This window comes from Mastomys coucha, unplaced genomic scaffold (assembly GCF_008632895.1).
Source record: "Mastomys coucha isolate ucsf_1 unplaced genomic scaffold, UCSF_Mcou_1 pScaffold5, whole genome shotgun sequence".
Taxonomy (NCBI): Eukaryota; Metazoa; Chordata; class Mammalia; order Rodentia; family Muridae; genus Mastomys; species Mastomys coucha.
This window is the reverse complement of record NW_022196911.1, coordinates 103,918,262-103,934,711: the sequence shown is the minus strand read 5'-3', so window position 1 is coordinate 103,934,711 and position 16,450 is coordinate 103,918,262. Positions and strand designations below refer to the sequence as shown.

General features: G+C 49.2%; 1 protein-coding gene across 1 annotated transcript; it reads left to right on the top strand.

The window, feature by feature from the left end:
- The first annotated feature begins 91 nt into the window (after positions 1-91).
- On the top strand, positions 92-13,703 carry Cacng1 (calcium voltage-gated channel auxiliary subunit gamma 1). The gene is made up of 4 exons (XM_031352232.1): positions 92-503; positions 10,982-11,056; positions 12,473-12,610; positions 13,026-13,703. The coding sequence occupies exons 1-4, from the start codon at positions 272-274 to the stop codon at positions 13,250-13,252; spliced, it is 672 nt and encodes a 223-aa protein (XP_031208092.1). The 5' UTR covers positions 92-271; the 3' UTR covers positions 13,253-13,703.
- Positions 13,704-16,450: the final 2,747 nt, after the last annotated feature.

Below are 16,450 nucleotides of genomic sequence, written 5' to 3'. Positions count from 1 at the left end.
AAAAAAAGCCCTGAAACCTGAGCAGAAGGAATCCTCGGTGCCACGCCTAGTGACAAGCATTAATAGAAGCCTTCCTCAGGCCCATGACACGTCTGAGCAGCTGCTCCGACTGCCCAGTGCCTCTCAGCCTCAAGGCCAGCCCACTCTGGCTCGGCCAGACACACTAAACTTAGCTTCCACTCCCAACCCTGTAGCCGCTGCCACCATCTAGCTGCCTGGGAGACACTGCTGCTGCCCCCCCGCCCTGAGCACCCACACCTCGACGACCGCCATGTCACAGACCAAAACAGCGAAGGTTCGCGTGACCCTCTTCTTCATCCTGGCAGGCGGAGTGCTCGCCATGGTGGCCGTGGTGACTGACCACTGGGCCGTGCTGAGTCCACACCTGGAGCACCACAATAAGACATGTGAGGCAGCCCACTTCGGCCTCTGGAGGATCTGCACCACTCGGGTTGCCGTGCACAACAAAGACAAGAGTTGTGAACACATCACACTATCAGGGGGTAAGGTTCCCATTTTCTCTACTTCTTTCCATCGCTTGTCCTTCCAAGACCCCAAGATAAGTTGTCTGTGGGAACAGAGTTATTGCCAGACTTTTCTGCAAAGGATCAAGATGGACACAGCCTGGGGTACTGTGTATGGCCAGGGCTAAGGTAGAAAGTGAGGGCATTTGTCTCCAGCTCCATCTTGTAAGGCCTGTGTTCTTCATCTAGTGCATGTTGCTGGACCAGTGAGTTAAGAGACTCCAGAAATTACTGGTCTACCACACCAGGGACTTCCGGCCCCAGCAGCAGACACTCAGATATACTCAGTGGTGACTTAGGTCCATTCTCTCCCTACACAGACAGGCTAGTGACCCTCAGATCTCAGGCTAGAGGAAACTATGGGGCAGGCTGGTTCTTCCTTAGCCTCTAGGCCAGCAGTTCTCAGCCTGTGGGTCACAACCTCCTGGGGCTCTCATATCAGATACTTACATTACAGTTCATAACGGTGGTGAAATTACAGTTATGAAGTAGCATCGATATAATTTTATAGTTGGGGACACTACGACATGAGGAACTGTATTAAAGGGTCTCAGCATTAGGGAGGTTGAGGCCACTGCTCTAGGCAAAAGTACAGGCAAGACACTTCCTTCCTAGTTTGTCAGGCTGTGTAAGAAGAAAATACCAGTTTCCTTGTTCTTCAAGAGAACTTCAAGTTGTTGAAGGCAGAGCATGGACCAAGCATGGGCTCCTTGGAAGTTGGGGCGGGGCAGAGCTGCCCTATGGCTTTGAAGCAGAAGATAGTGAGGATGCATTGTTAAGCCTGTGGTCCTATGTTTTCTTCCTTAGTTTATATCATTCTGATTCTTCACATTTTCTTCTGTAGTGATTGAAAGATATTCTTCCATTCCCTACCCACACCTTGCAAGCAGGTTCCTTGCCTAGGAGCTCGGGCATTAGTGTGATATATCTCTATTCTGCCAGTGTAGAGCCCCTGGGATTCAGGGCAAGTAGAGCATGCACGGTAGGAAAGAACATGCCAGAGAGAAAAGAGGCCCAGGCTGGAACCACAGCTATCCCCTGTTAAGGACCTTCCCTTGTTTTGAGGCAAGGTCTCCAACTAGCTGTGCATCTAGACAGTTTATGCAATGCTGGGGATGGAACTCAGGGCTTTGTGAATGCTAGGCAAGAACTCTACTGACTGAGCTACTACACCCTAGGCCTAGGAAGGACTAGCCAGAGAAGACAAGGTCTATCTCAGCCTCTGCTTCGCCTGTGTAAAGCGGCAGAATCACTTTCTAGAGCCTACAGTGTCTCTAAGGCCTCAGTGGGTCACATCTTGGTGGCCTCCATCCTGATGTGCAGAAAGATGCCTTCTGTCCCCCTGTTGTAACGCTTGTGGTTCGACCACTCAGGCCTGATTCTTAAAGATCCAGCAGACTGCATGTGGAGTGCAGAGCAGGCCCTCCCACCCTCCTCCTCCCTTCCCTTTCTTAGCTCTTGCTTCAGGAAAGCCAGGTATCACTCACCACTGCTGGGAATCCAGAGATTTGTAAGCACTCAGCTGTCTTGGAAACACAGAGTCTCGTATGGAGGGCATGGATGGGTATGAGCATGTGCTTGAAGGATATCATATAACCTGATGCCCACACCGCTTGGCCACTCTACACACTCGTAAACAGATGCATCATCTGGCCAACTCCCTGGGCAGGACAGGGCAGAACCAGGGCGAGGCAGCTTCTCTGGGATCATGCGTGAGGAGGGACATTACGGATCTGTTCACCTGTCCTTCGAGCCGTGTGCCTTTTAAAGTCAGAGCAGATGAGCCATGTCTACGCAGAGAGAGACAGGCTGGCGAGAACACCAGTCTCAGGGGACCAACAGGCAAGGCTTGTCCTTGAGCCTAAGCAGAGTATGTCATCAGCTGTGAATCATGCTGCCCACACTTACAACACTGACCCTAACCTCCCCAGTTGTCTTCCAAAGCCTGTTCCTTTATCCAAATGGACATCAATTTCCTTCTGCATCTACCTTTACTGTGTCCCCTAGGACCTGTCTTTTCTGTAAGAGGGCTCATATAGTGTGCTCTTATTTATCAACAACTGTAATAACAGCACATCCATGTAGGCCTCTGTGCTATGAGGGCTCTGCGTATCTTAACTTTGGGCAATACCAGAAAAAAAAAATGACTGAGGGAGAAATAACCCCTGCCCCACCATACACACTGAATCTTCTCCCTCATCCACAGCGATGAGAATTCGGGCAGGAAGAAAAAAGAAACAGATTCTTTCTTTTCAGAACTCTGGAAATTAACCAAAGTCTTATAGCAACCTGGTTTATTCAAGAAAAGCAGGCAGGTTGGGAGAAAGTCAATTTTAAGGTACTTCAATTTCCTCCGTGAAAACTACTACCTCATGATGAAGCTGAGAGCAGTCTGGCAGACACTTGAAGAAACAGAACAGGTTAGGTCTCTTACAGAGTCCCTCTCCTGAAACACTGCCATTACGTGGACTTTTTGTCATCTTGCAAAAGTCCTCAACAGCTGTGAGATTAATAGGTTCCACACATGTTAGAACACCTCTGTCAACTGGTGGTCAAGTTAATAGAACAGAGGTTTCATGCTCAAGAACATAGACATCGCGAAATTAGCTCAAACACAGCAACAGGAGCAAGCATCAAGAAGGAGAAGCAGACTTCCCGAGCTGCCATGTGTGTGCGTTTAACAAATACAAGCCATTAAGAAGGGCATGGCTGAGGACATCTTTGATCCCAGCATTAGGGAGGTAAAGGCAGGTGGATATTTGTGTCTTTGAGGCCAGCCTGGGCTACATAGGGAATTTCAGGACAGTCAAGGCTACAACGTGAGACCGTCCCTCAAAAGCAAGCTAGCAAAAACAAAACAGAAAACAAGCCATGTGAAGAACTAAGATGATTTGGGTGGTACATGAAGAGGAGAGTCAGAAACTAGAGTGAACTTGAACGAGCCTTTAGGGTGTCCAGATGTGGACAAAGACTTTTTTACATTTGTTTATCTGGGTTTTTTGTTTGTTTCTGGAGGAATGTCAGTGGATGACGTGACAATTCCTTCCACTGTGTGGGTTCTGAAAGACCACACTCAAGTCAGCCGGCTAGCACCTGACCTGCTGAACCACCTCACCAGCCCTAGCTAGACGAAGACTTTAAAGCAGCCAGAAACCATATCTCAAGAATGAAAGGGGGGGAAGGCTGCCTCATGAAATAGATACCAATCAAGAGACAGAAAACAATTTTAAAGCATCGAATAGAAATCCTTTTGCAAAAGGCAGTAATTAAAGTGGAAAGTTCAATAGAGGGATTCAAAGGCAGATCTGAGCAGGCAAATGAAAAAGTCTACGATCTTTAAAAAAAAAAAATGTCCACTGAGGTTCTACAGGCAGAGCAACAGGCAAGGGAAAGGGGCAATGTCTCAAACACATGTGAGGCACCATCATATACATCATGGGAGTCTCCAGAGGAAGAGAAAGAGGAGAGGGATAATGGCTAAAAGCATCCCAAACTGGATGAAAAGCATGAACCTACAAATAGTTAAATGAATTCTGGGAAGTGTAAATTTAAATAAAACCATACCTCCATACATCACATCCAAATTGGTGAGAGACGCAGAGAACGCTCAAAACAGGAAGCATGTACAATTCTGATGGCTTATTTGTCAACTTGATGCAATTTAGAATCACCAGAGTGCTTCAATGAGGAGTTATCTACAATAGGTTAGTCTCTGGCGTGCCTAAGAAAGATACGTTACTTTGTTGCTCTCTGCTCTTGCCTATGGGTGCGACCAGCTGTTTCAAATTCCTGCTCCTTCAACTTCTCTGCTGTGAACCTGCAGCTATCACAGCACCAGGAAATGAAACTAAGATTAGCAACTATCCTTGGGTTGCTTCTCTGTTGCTAGGATAAAACACTGGCCAGAAACAACTTGGGGAGGAAAGGGTTTATTTCATCTTACTGGTTACGGTCCATCATGGAGGGAAGCCAGGGCAGGAACTCCAGGCAGCAGCACAGAAGCAAGAACTGTACAGAGGCCACAGAGGAGTAGAACACTGCTTGCTGGCTTGCTTTCCATGACTTACCCAGCTTGCTTTCTTATACAACAGAGGACCACATGCCAGGGGTAGTACCACCCAAGGTAGTCTGGGCCCTGCCACATCCACCATTAATCAAGAAAACGTTCCTGGGACTGAAGAGATGGTTCAGTGTTAAGAGCATCCACATGGTGGCTCAAAACTGTCTGTAACTATGCTTTCAGAGCATCTGATGCCCTCTCCTGACTTCTTCTGGCATTGAATGCACATGGTACACACACACATACATAAAACACATACTTTAAAAGAAGCTGCTGCACAGACATATAAATAGGCCATCCTGATGGACGAAATTTTGCAATCAAGGTTCCCTTTCCCGGTGACCCTAATTGTGTCAAGTTGACAAAAACCAACCAGCACGGTCACTTATCACACACATGAGATTCTTGATAAGATAAACAGATTCATCATCCCCCCATCCCAGAACACCACGGAAGCCTGGACATAAGGCAGCTGTTTACCACATATTAGTATTTGGGTCAATGATGGACCCTGTGTAAAAGAATTGCCTCATGGTATTATGTCACCTAGTGATGTCATAGTTATCCCAGTTTGTGTATGCACACTCCATAATGTTTACACAATGACAAATTGCCTAATGGTGCATTGCTCAGAACTATCCATACTGCTAAGCAACACACAGCCACACCAACTCATCCAATCTCACATAAACTTGCAGGAGACTTATACATTCATCATCCCATGTCACAGATGAGGGAAGTGACATCATCCCAGGTCACAGATGAGAGAAGTGACATCATCCCAGGTCACAGATGAAGGAAGTGACATCATCCCAGGTCACAGATGAAGGAAGTGACATCATCCCAAGTCACAGATGAGGGAAGTGATGCTAAGAAAATGTGAACAATTTAACTGAGATTATGTAGTCAGTGAACAGGAATTTGTTCCTAAGCATTTGTTTGTTTGCTGGCTTGCTTTCCATGGCTTGCTCAGCTTGCTTTTTCATACTACCCAGGACCACAAGCCCAGGGGTGTTACCACCCACAGTAGTCTGGGCCTTCAACATCCACCATAAATTAAGAAATCTTTCCTGAGGCCGGAGAGGTGAGTCAGTTACTGCATTATACAGATTTTTATTCAACAAAGAACACTGAAGGCAAGCGTGGCCTTCCCCAGGCTAACTACCTAACAAAGAGAGGTTCAACACACACATCTTACATCGTGACGCTCCTTGCTCTCCAAAGCTTCCCATAACACCCAATGCACTGTGTTCCTAAAGTGTGGTAACTCGAGGGGCCACAAAGCCCCACAGAGGGCACGACACCATCCTAGGCAGCCAGACCAAGAGCTGATACGAGGTAATTTTAGAACCCACTCTGCCATCCTCACAGGATGAAAAGGAGCTACCTCATGTGAATTTTCCACCGTCCACAAAGAACCATAGAAGGACTGCTCTGTCCAAGATCAACATCTAAGCTGGGTTCCAATGTCTCCTGAGTGGAAGGAGGGGCTTCCCCAGTTCACAGGGGAGACTGTGTGTCATCCAGTAAAACCCCAGAAGGAGCATTCTTTCTACCCCTGTTTCTTTCAGGTCCTGCCTCTCTAGGGCAACCCCAGCAGCCCGTTTCTCTACGCCCACGTCTCTCCTCAGTGCAAGGACTGTGGGTGTTAAGAACATGATGTCACCGAGCCTGGGAATCTCTAGGGCTCCCTCCTCTACCCACATGGTCTCGTGCTGAGGCACCCTTTCCCACCCACGTGAACTCATGTTGGAGGTTGGAGCTTTAACTGGATTCCCCCACGGAAGAGCAGCACCATGAGGCTCTGCTGAAGGCCTTGGGATACCCCCAGCTTAGGAATCTTAGAAATCTTCAGCAGTGGTTTTGAAAGCACACGGCATCTCTATAAGCTTGCCAGAAGCGTATACAAGCATCATATGTGAGACTTTCCCCTAGCTCTAGTAGTTCCTGAGAGATTATGCATGTCAAGTTATCTTCCATATATTAACTCTGCGCTACCAGGTACCTGCTACCTGGGGATCTTCTCGGTAATAAGTCAGAGCTATCCCTGTTACCTCAGCTTCACCTTGGACTTCCATATGTCTGCTACTCTGGTTCTCTGAGATTGCCACCCTGGATTCTGCACAGGTGGTGACTGAAGCATACTGTGGGGTTAGCCAGCCATCCCCCTGCCCCAGCTTCTAGGAAAGTCTGAACTGAGCTCATTGGTTTGGTTTTGTTTCCTTTTGAGACAGGGGGTTCACTATGTAGCCCTGGCTGGCCTGAAACTCATTGTGTAGACCAAACTGGCCTGGAACTCACAGAGATTTGCCTGTCGTTGCCTTCCAAGTGCTGGGATAAAAGGCATGTGCCACATGGCTGTGTGTATTTGTGTGTGTGTGTGTGTGTGTGTGTGTGTGTGTGTGTGTGTGTGTGTACATTGGTTTTTTGACACAGGGTTTCTCTGTATGGCCCTGGCTATCCTGGAACTCACTCTGTAGACCAGGCTGGCCTCAAACTCAGAAATCTGCCGGCCTCTGCCTCCTAAATGCTGGATTAAAAGTGTGCTCCACCACCACCTGGCGGCTGTGTATATTTTTAAGGAATAGCCCCATTCACATTTTTACATCACTGCATCTTATAGAAAGGAAAACCTTAGAATCATTATAAGCCAGTTTCAGAGACAAAAGAGATGGCTGGCAGTAGCCCCGGAACTCTAATTACAGTCTGAACCTTCTTGGCACTGGGATCTCTGCTTTCTTGCTCTAAAGCACTGTTGACGTCAGTGCAGTGGAGGAACAGAGGGCACCAAGGCAGACCCTGAGCCCCCAAATCTATGCAAGGGCGTTATACCTAGTACTGGAGACAAGAAATGGCATCGGAGAGGCAGAAGCCAGAGGGTTCAAAATCTGCAAGCATTCACCCCAAGCCTCACCTCTCCAACTTACCTGTGACTGAGTGGTCCCCTCAGGGTCTGCTTCAGATGGTGTGTGTGTGTGTGTGTGTGTGTGTGTGTGTGCGCGTGTGTGTGTGCGCACACATGCGCTCACAGATTTACATGAAAGACAAAGGTCTAGCTGAGGTGCCTCAGTTATTCCTCACCTCAGTGTTTGAGGCAGAGTCTCCCACAGAGCCTGGAGCCCACTGAGTTGGTTAGGCTGGCTGGCCCACAGCCCCAGGGATCTGCTTGTCTCTGTCCTTCTAGCCTGGGATCACAAGTGCAGGCCACTACTATTCTACCTCCCAGGGGTTGTGAAGATCAAATACAGGTCCTCAGACTTGCCCAGGAGGCCCTTCACTGACTGAGCCGCCGTCTGTTTTAAGCTTTCCTTGAGGCTCAGTTTCCCCAAATACTACCATCCTTCAAAGGGGCAGAGATGGAGAAAACTAAGTCACATGAGACGTGCCCATCAGGTAAGTCCCTCTCCCCTCCACTAAAGATGCTGGCTTGGTTGGTCTCATGTGACTACTCCATCTCTGGGGCCCATGGGAACTGTGAAAGAGCTCGTGGTCTCTGTCAAACAGACACATGGGCGGGGAGCAGATATATTTCTCACAGGTTGAAAGCCAAGAATATGGGCCTTCTTCCTGTGCCAAACTCGAGAGAGAAAAGTGGGTCAACCTGCCCGTCCTATGGACCAGAGTTGAGCATGTTGGAGAGAAACAGAGGCTTCCAGCATTCCTAACATACCTTATCATCACCCACAGTTGAAGGTGTTTCATAGAAAAATAGACATTATATGTGCTACCCAAGGGAAAGTGTCTCCCAGTGCCACCTGCCTAGTCCCCACAGGAAAGCAACCTTCTCCACAAGTTCAGACATCTCTGCCCTGCTATCCAGAATGTCTGTCTGTACACTGTTGTCAGTCCTGAGTGGAGCCTGGCATTTATCCCCAACGTGCTATGCAGGAGTCACCTCTGTAGCCCACAAGGGTCAACTATCTGTAGTCACCAGAGTCTCATGGCTGCCTGAACATCACAGCTCTCACTCTGAAGGCTCTTAACTCACTGGGAGTGAGTGGCTGGCAGAGCAGCTGACCATGAAACACACTTGAATCCAGTCAATTCTTCTTGGAGAGTTTTTCAATGGCAACAGAAATTGGCCCTTAAAGAACGAAACAGAAATGTTCCTTTGTCCGGAGGGGGACCCGGGGAGACATGTCACAGAGTGTGAGCCATTCTGAGGCATTGATTCAAGAGGATCTACAGCAACTGTTCTCATAAATATAAGAGGGCTGCATTATGCTTTAAAATAGCCGTGGACGCTGAAAGAAAGGAGCAGTGTTGAGTCTGACATCACAACTGGTCGCCAGACACCCCAGGTAACTTGGCTCAAAGGAAAAGCGATTTAAATATAGCAGCTTGGGGAAAAGGCGGCTTGCTGTCTGGAACAGTCACTGCTGCTAGGCCAGATCCCATCTCCAGGCGTCCAGGTCCTCGACCCCAGGAGAAGCAGCAATTGAACTTTGGAGGCATGGGAAGGGAGACGATTAAGCAGCAATAACATGATATGGCCAGATAGAGGAAACTTCATCCTTTTCAAACACATGGTGGTAGCAGTTCTGGGGCACGTATCTAAAAGAAGCAGGGCACCACCAGTCCTTTTAGAATGAACATTCGCCTGTAGCCTGAGAGTGAAGCCATGAATCCACACTCAATGCCATTGAAACCAAAGGCAGATATGTCTTTTATACTAAAGGAGACAGAAACACAGGAAAGGCACCAAGACGGGACCCCACATCAATAAAAAACAACCTAATTTAGTTTTCTTTGGAAGCAGAAAATAGGGTGTAGGGGCACAGCACAGTTGGGAGAGCATTGTGTAAAACCCGAGGCTCCATCCAGGACCATCTAAACCAGAAGTGGTGGCAAGTACTTGGAGTCTCAGTACTTGGGGGGTAGAGGTAGGTGGATCAGAATTCCAAGATTATCATTGGCTATATTTGGATATACAGCGAATTCAAGGCCATCCTGGGCTACGTGGGACCCTGTGTCCAAAAAAACAGGGGAAAACGAGAGAGAGAGAATGAAAATAACCCATTCTTCTAGTTCTTAATTCAGTAATTCATGCATAAAGAATACTGAATGTCTTCCATAAGGATTGCAACTATACTTTGGTGTCATATCTAGTTGTAAAAGAGACTAAGGGCCAGGCAGGGGTGGCACACATCTTTAATCCCAGCACCCAGGAGGCAGAGGCAAGAGGTTCTCTGAGTTCAAGGCCAGCCTGGTCTGTAGACTGACTTTCAGAATAGCCAGGGCTACACAGAGAAACCCTGTTCAAAAAAATGAGAGAGAGAGAGAGAGAGAGAGAGAGAGAGAGAGAGAGAGAGAGAGAATTTGCAAGGTCATCTCTCAGCCCCTCTCCTGCTGCCCCATAACACCCAGGTCTCAAGTCTAACTGTCCACAGGCCATCTATGGTTGTCATGACAATGCTCAGTGGCCAAGAGGCTGGCTAGGGAAGGTTTTGTCTGGGGTCTACATGATTCAAGTGCAGAGGGCGGGGCTGAGGAAGTAGCATACAGACGAGCCCTTTGTGGGGCAAAGCTAGGTTGCAAACCTGGATGCTTGTGTGTGTGTGTGTGTGTGTGTGTGTGCATCTGTGGCATTCACATGAACTTGTGTGGATGTACATATGGAGACAAGAAGCTCACGTGTGGTGTCTTCCTCCATTGCTCTCCACCTTATTTTCTGAGACCAGGTCTCTCACTGCCCTGGAGCTCAGCAATTGGCCAGTCTGCTGGTTGCTGAGTTCTAGGGATTCACCTCTGTGCCAGCGCTGGAACTACAATCACCCACCACTGTACCCAGCTTTTTACACGGCTATTGGGAATCCTCGTGCTCTGTGGCTAACTAACACTTCAACAGCTGAGCCATCTCCCTAGACCCTGGAAATCTTTGGGGAAAGCTGTTCCCCAGGTCCCACTGTGAATGCACTTGATCAAGATCCTTGAGCCCCATCACTGTTAATATGTTGTACTAGATAACTCTGCTGGGGCAGGGCTGCCTTGTGAGCTGAGGGGTTTTAGCACAATCCTTGGCCTCTAGGCCTCTAGACATCACCCAGGATATGGATCCATGTCCAGAGATGACTGGTTAAGCTACTAAGCATGTATACTGCTAAGCATGTATGCCCCCTACTTTGGGAACAACATGAGCCCAGGTCTCAGTTACTCCAACTGGCTCAGGGTTTGCACACCGTCTGCCCTGAGAATCCATCACCTTTTACTTCTTGCTGTCCCAGCCTCCTTTGCGATTCCTTGTCTGCTGAAATGCTGTGCTAAAAGTCAGGGAACTGTTTGGCCCAGATTCAGAATGTGGGCGGAGACAGGTAGGCAGAGCCAGAGGGCCCCTCAGTGCCCTGTGGCGAAACACCTGCCCTTTCTCTCAGCTCACAGAGTGTCTGCTCCTTTACAGAAAAGAACTGCTCCTACTTCAGGCACTTCAACCCAGGAGAGAGCTCGGAAATCTTTGAATTCACCACTCAGAAGGGTGAGGCCCTTGGAAGCAGGGGAGGCGGGAAGCAGTTCCTGTCACAGGCTGCTGAGCCACCGGGAGACACTTGGCAGAAACTTGCTGTCTCCTGCTCAGGATGAAGAGCAGCTGCAGGTTGTGCCCTGTCACATCCCTACACACAAGGGGCGGCTCCCTACCCAGGATGCAGAGCACATTTGTTGGTGTTAGGGGCAGTGGGTGAAGACTTGCTGGAAGGTTGCAAGCCGCAGCAGGAACATATCCCAGCAGAGCCCAGAGAGCTTTGAAGGGTTCCAGTGCTGGAGCGGGAATCTGGGGTGGATGGATAGATGGGTGGGAGCCTCTTTGGGGATGTGGGAGTCCTGGCCACACTTAATAGCTCCCTGGGCGGAGGAAACGTGATAACCCCGCCCTTCATCAATAGAACTCTGAGACCTCCTTAGCAGAAGCAGCCTGGCCTCTGTGGGAGTGGGCCACCACCCGGTGTGTAAGAGCTGATTTGGACACACTTGTGCACATGCTACAGAGCCTCACACGTCCACACATGCACACATGGACAGATCCTCATGCACAAAGCACACATAGACACTGAGAGCCTTAATGCAGGGAACACTCATGCATGCATGCGTACACCAACAGACCCTCACACATGGAGAATGTATACACACTGAAAGCCTAATAAAGGGGACACTTACACATGCACGTGTGCACACACACACACAGATCCTCATATGTGAGGTACATATAAGTGCATCCATATATACTGACAGATTCTCTCTCTTTCTCTCTCTCTGTCTCTCTACCTCTGTCTCTCTGTCTCTCTGTCTCTCTCTCACACAGATCTTCATATATGAAGTACATACAAGTGCATCCACGTAAACTGACAGATTCTCTTTCTCTTTCTCTCTTTTTTCCTGTCTGTCTCTCTGTCTCTCTGTCTCTGTCTTTTTCTCTCTCTCTCACTCACATACACACACACACACACACACACACACACACACACACTCTCATACAAATTCTCACACGAAGACACAGAGGCACATACTCTGATGGATTCTGAGGCAGCCCACACACGTCCACACCCACACACTGTCAATCTTCCAGAGTCCCCTTGTCAATCTAAGACAGACCACCTACAGCTCAGTGCCTCCTCTGCCTGTCACTCAGAGGCCTCTGGCTCTAAGAACATCTCCAGCCACGGGGTGTCCCACCTCCTCCTGAGGTTTCAGAGAACCATGCACTTTTTGGTGCCCTGGGAAGATACGAGTGAGTCCATCCCAGTAGCACCTGGCCTCACTCTTCTCCCAGAACCCAGACTGTGAGTGAGTAAGCCTCCCTCAGGTGTGAAATGGGAATCCTGGATGCTCGCTGAGAACCCTGGCAGTAGGAAGTGCCTGGAGAAGCTCTCCCTCTGAGGCTCTCTCTCTTTTGCAGAGTACAGCATCTCAGCGGCTGCCATTGCCATCTTCAGCCTCGGCTTTATCATTGTGGGTTCCATCTGCGCATTTCTGTCCTTCGGGAATAAGCGTGATTACTTGCTGAGGCCAGCATCCATGTTTTATGCCTTTGCAGGTAGAGTGGGGTCCTGCAGTGGCTGGGTGGGAGGGGGACTCTGGTTACACACAGGAACAAATTCAGTCAGAACCCCGGTGGCCCCAGGATAGCTGGGAGGGAGAAAGCTTGCTTCGTTCATTTTTTCCCCCATCGACACTACCCTTGGGAGGGACACTGACTGAACCTTCCCAGTGAGCGATTAATGCAAGAAGGAAGGAAATGTGGCCCTGTCTCTGGCTAACCTCCTGCAGGAGGTGGGAACTGCACTGTGAGAAGCAGTAGGCATGGATCACTTTTGCAGGTTCCCAGTTAGAACCGTCTGGAAGCGGTTTCCTCTCAGGACCAGAACAGAGGCAGGGAACAGAGGTTGCGGGAGGACTGAGGTGGCAGCAGGAGCACCAGTAGTCACTGGGACTCTTGGCTTTTTCCCCAGGGCTCTGCCTCATCGTCTCTGTGGAGGTCATGAGGCAATCGGTGAAGCGTATGATTGACAGCGAGGACACGGTCTGGTTAGAGTACTATTATTCCTGGTCCTTCGCCTGTGCATGTGCTGCATTCACCTTGCTCTTTCTCGGGGGGCTGTTCCTCCTGCTCTTCTCCCTGCCTCGGATGCCCCAGAACCCCTGGGAATCCTGCATGGACGCTGAGCCAGAGCACTAGATCAAACCGGAGTCTTTCAGAGGTGAGGAGGGAGTTTCACATCTGCCCTGACCTCGTCTATCATGTGTCTCTCCCTCTGAGCTCCTTTACAAACAGAGCCATGGACACAAACCCAGACCTGCCCAGGGTCAGAGGAAGCAGGCCAGCAAGCCAGCAAGTATATGGAGGAGCCCTCCTTTGTGCCTGTCCCAGCTCAGGTTTGCCCACCATGCTTGATGTCTTTGAAACTCTGGTCTGGTCATCTTTAGAAAGCTTCCAGGGACAGCCTGTACTCATTCTGCAGTTCTGAGCATGGCCAATGTCCAAAGCCAGCTCCTCTCCCACTCTTTTCCACCATGATATGAAACCCTCTTCCGTGACCTGAACAACCCTCCTTGGCTTCCAGGATTCCCAAGAGACATTTTTGACTGGATAGGATCTGTGGCTTGAAATAAAAGATCTCAGAAATGTCTCCTCTTTTGCATATGCCTTGCACAGCAATTGCTGATACTCCTGGCTGTAAGCTTCCCAGCACACTAAAGCCAGGAGAAGGAAAGGAAGGCGTGCCCTCTGGGGTAGCAGTTTCAACATGTGAGTTAGGATCTCTTTCACAGGGTTGGCATATCAGATATCCTGCATATCAGACATTTACCTTGTAATTCATAACAGTAGCAAAATTACAGTTAAGAAGTAGCAGTGAAAATAATGTTATGGTTGGGAGGTCACCACAACATGAGGAACTGTATTAAAAGGTCGCAGCACTAGGAAGGTTGAGAACCACTGCCTGGGTATTGAAGACTTTTAGAGAAGAGGCGGGGTTAGCTTAGAGGTTCTGAATTCCAACTTGAATGTCTGAGCCCTGGAATTGTTTTGAATGAAACTAGAAACCTTGTGGCTTGGGCAAGGGTGTTAAAAATAGGAGGGGTTATTTCTAGAATCACCAGCCCCTCTCAGCACTGAAGCTCCATGGTCTCACTCAGCCCAAGAAGAAGAAGAAGAAGAAGAAAGAGAAGGAGGAGGAGGAGGAGGAGGAGGAGGAGGAGGAGGAGGAGGAGGAGGAGAAGAAGGAGGAAGAGGAGGAGGAGGAGGAGGAGGAGGAGGAGGAGGAGGAGGAGAAGAAGGAGAAGAAGGAAGAGCTTCACAGACACATAACACCATTGTGTAAACAATACGGTCTCCTCAGAACCTTACTGTACTGAACTAAGCTTCCAGAAACAGAAGTCAGAGTTAACTGCGGTCCTTGCGGAGAACACTGGAGTCCTGCACGGCGCTCATTCTAGCACATTTGGCAAGGGACCCCCACCTGTGGAAAAGACCACTTCTTATGCAGCCTGCAATATAGAGTCGTTTTTATGGCTTGAGAGGCATCAGAAGAACCTGTCGTGAATATAAAGACTATCTCATGATGTCAAAATTACATGCAATTCAAACTCCGGGGCGCCTATAAATGAAGTTCTGTTGGCACACAGCCACACCCATTCCAAAATTTAATGTGGCTCCTTTCTTCACAACAGAAATGCTTTACCCTGCAAAGTAAAATGTCCCTTTTCATATTGGGCATGGTGGCAGGGATTTATTTTGGCATCTGGTTCCCAAGAAAGTCCGTCATGGCAGGGGAGATGTGACCGCAGTCAGGGATGGTAGTAGAGCGATCACATTTTCAAATGCAAACACAAATCAGAAAGAACAAACTGGAAGTGGAGCAAAGCTATAAACCTCCCAAAGCCCACCCCCAGGGACATACTGCCTCCATCAAGGCAACACCTCTTAAAGGTTCTCAAGAGTGAACTTTAAAACTTTCCAAAGAGTCCCACCAATCAGAGAGCAAGTGTTTAAATCCATGAGCATGTGGGAATCAGTGCTGACTCTTGCCACCATGGGGGGGGGGGTCTTTAATGACCCCAGAGCTGAGCTGATAGCCAGCAGGCCTCAGAGGGCCTCCTGTCTCACACTCAACAGTACTGAGGTTACAGGTGCTTGTGGCCATGCCCAGCTGCGCATAGATACTGGGATCTGGGCTCAGGTCCCCATGCTTGCTTAGCGAGTGTTTTTGCCCACTGAGCCATCGCCCCAGACATTGGTTTTCCCCTTTCTGGTCCTTCTTGGGAAGCATTTGCTGACTCCCTGCACTAGCTTCTGTCAACTGCCAAAACCCCTGAGATGGCCTAAAAGAGGAAGGACTGGTTTTGAGCTCAGTTTCAAAGGCCTCGCTCCAGTCACCTGGCTCCATCGCTTCTTGGCTTGCAGTGAGACGGACCATCATCGTGAGAGAAAGCACACCTGAAGCAAAGCTGCTCACCCCGTGGCAGCCAGGAAACAAAGAGGGCAGGGAGCCGGGACAGGATCAGTCTTTTAAGGACACTTCCCCAAGACCCTACTTCCTTTGACTGGACCCCACCTCATGAAGCGTCTACCATCCCCATAGCTCTACATCTACAGGTGCGCTGACCCATGGATGAGATCAGAGCTCTCACCATCCAAAGCTTCACTGCCGCATGTTGCCACACTGTGGACCAAGCCGTAACCTTATGAGCTCTCGGAAACACACTTCACATCCAAATCATAGCATTCCTCCCTGACCCCACAGGTCCGCATCCTTATCACACGAAGTACATTTAAGCCTCCATCTCTGGAGGTCGTTAACCCCCAACTCATCTGTGAATGACACAGAAGAGGTAAAGGACATGTGTTCATTCTAGAAGAACCATCTAGGAGGAAGACATGTAGGTCTGGAGACAGCTAGAGAGTGGCTATGTAGAGACTCTTCTCTAACATCTCAGGAGCTGCTCAATGGCTTATCTGGAGCTTGGCTGAGAAGCACGGGCCCCCTCCTTTGGGGTTGGAAACTGAGTGGACAGCCTGTCCCTTAGTTAGGACATCTAAATAGAGAGGGTCTAGGGAGATGGTTCAGTGGGTAAAAAGCCTGCCGAACAAGCACGAGGACCTAAGTTTTGATCCCCCACAACCACTTAAAAGTGGGCAGATCTACAAGCACCAGGTAGGCAGAGACAGGTGCATCATGGGGACTTGCTGGCCAGTAAGTCTGGACAAATGGTCTAGCTCCAGGAACTGAAGGACCCTGTCTCAAAGAAGTAAGGTGCAGAGCTAGAAGACTCCAGGCTTCCACCTCTGGCTTCCACATATGCATGCATGGGTGCTGCGCGCTATGTCCCGCCGGCAGGAAAAACGCAGCACAAACGGATTCTTCTGCAGTATAAG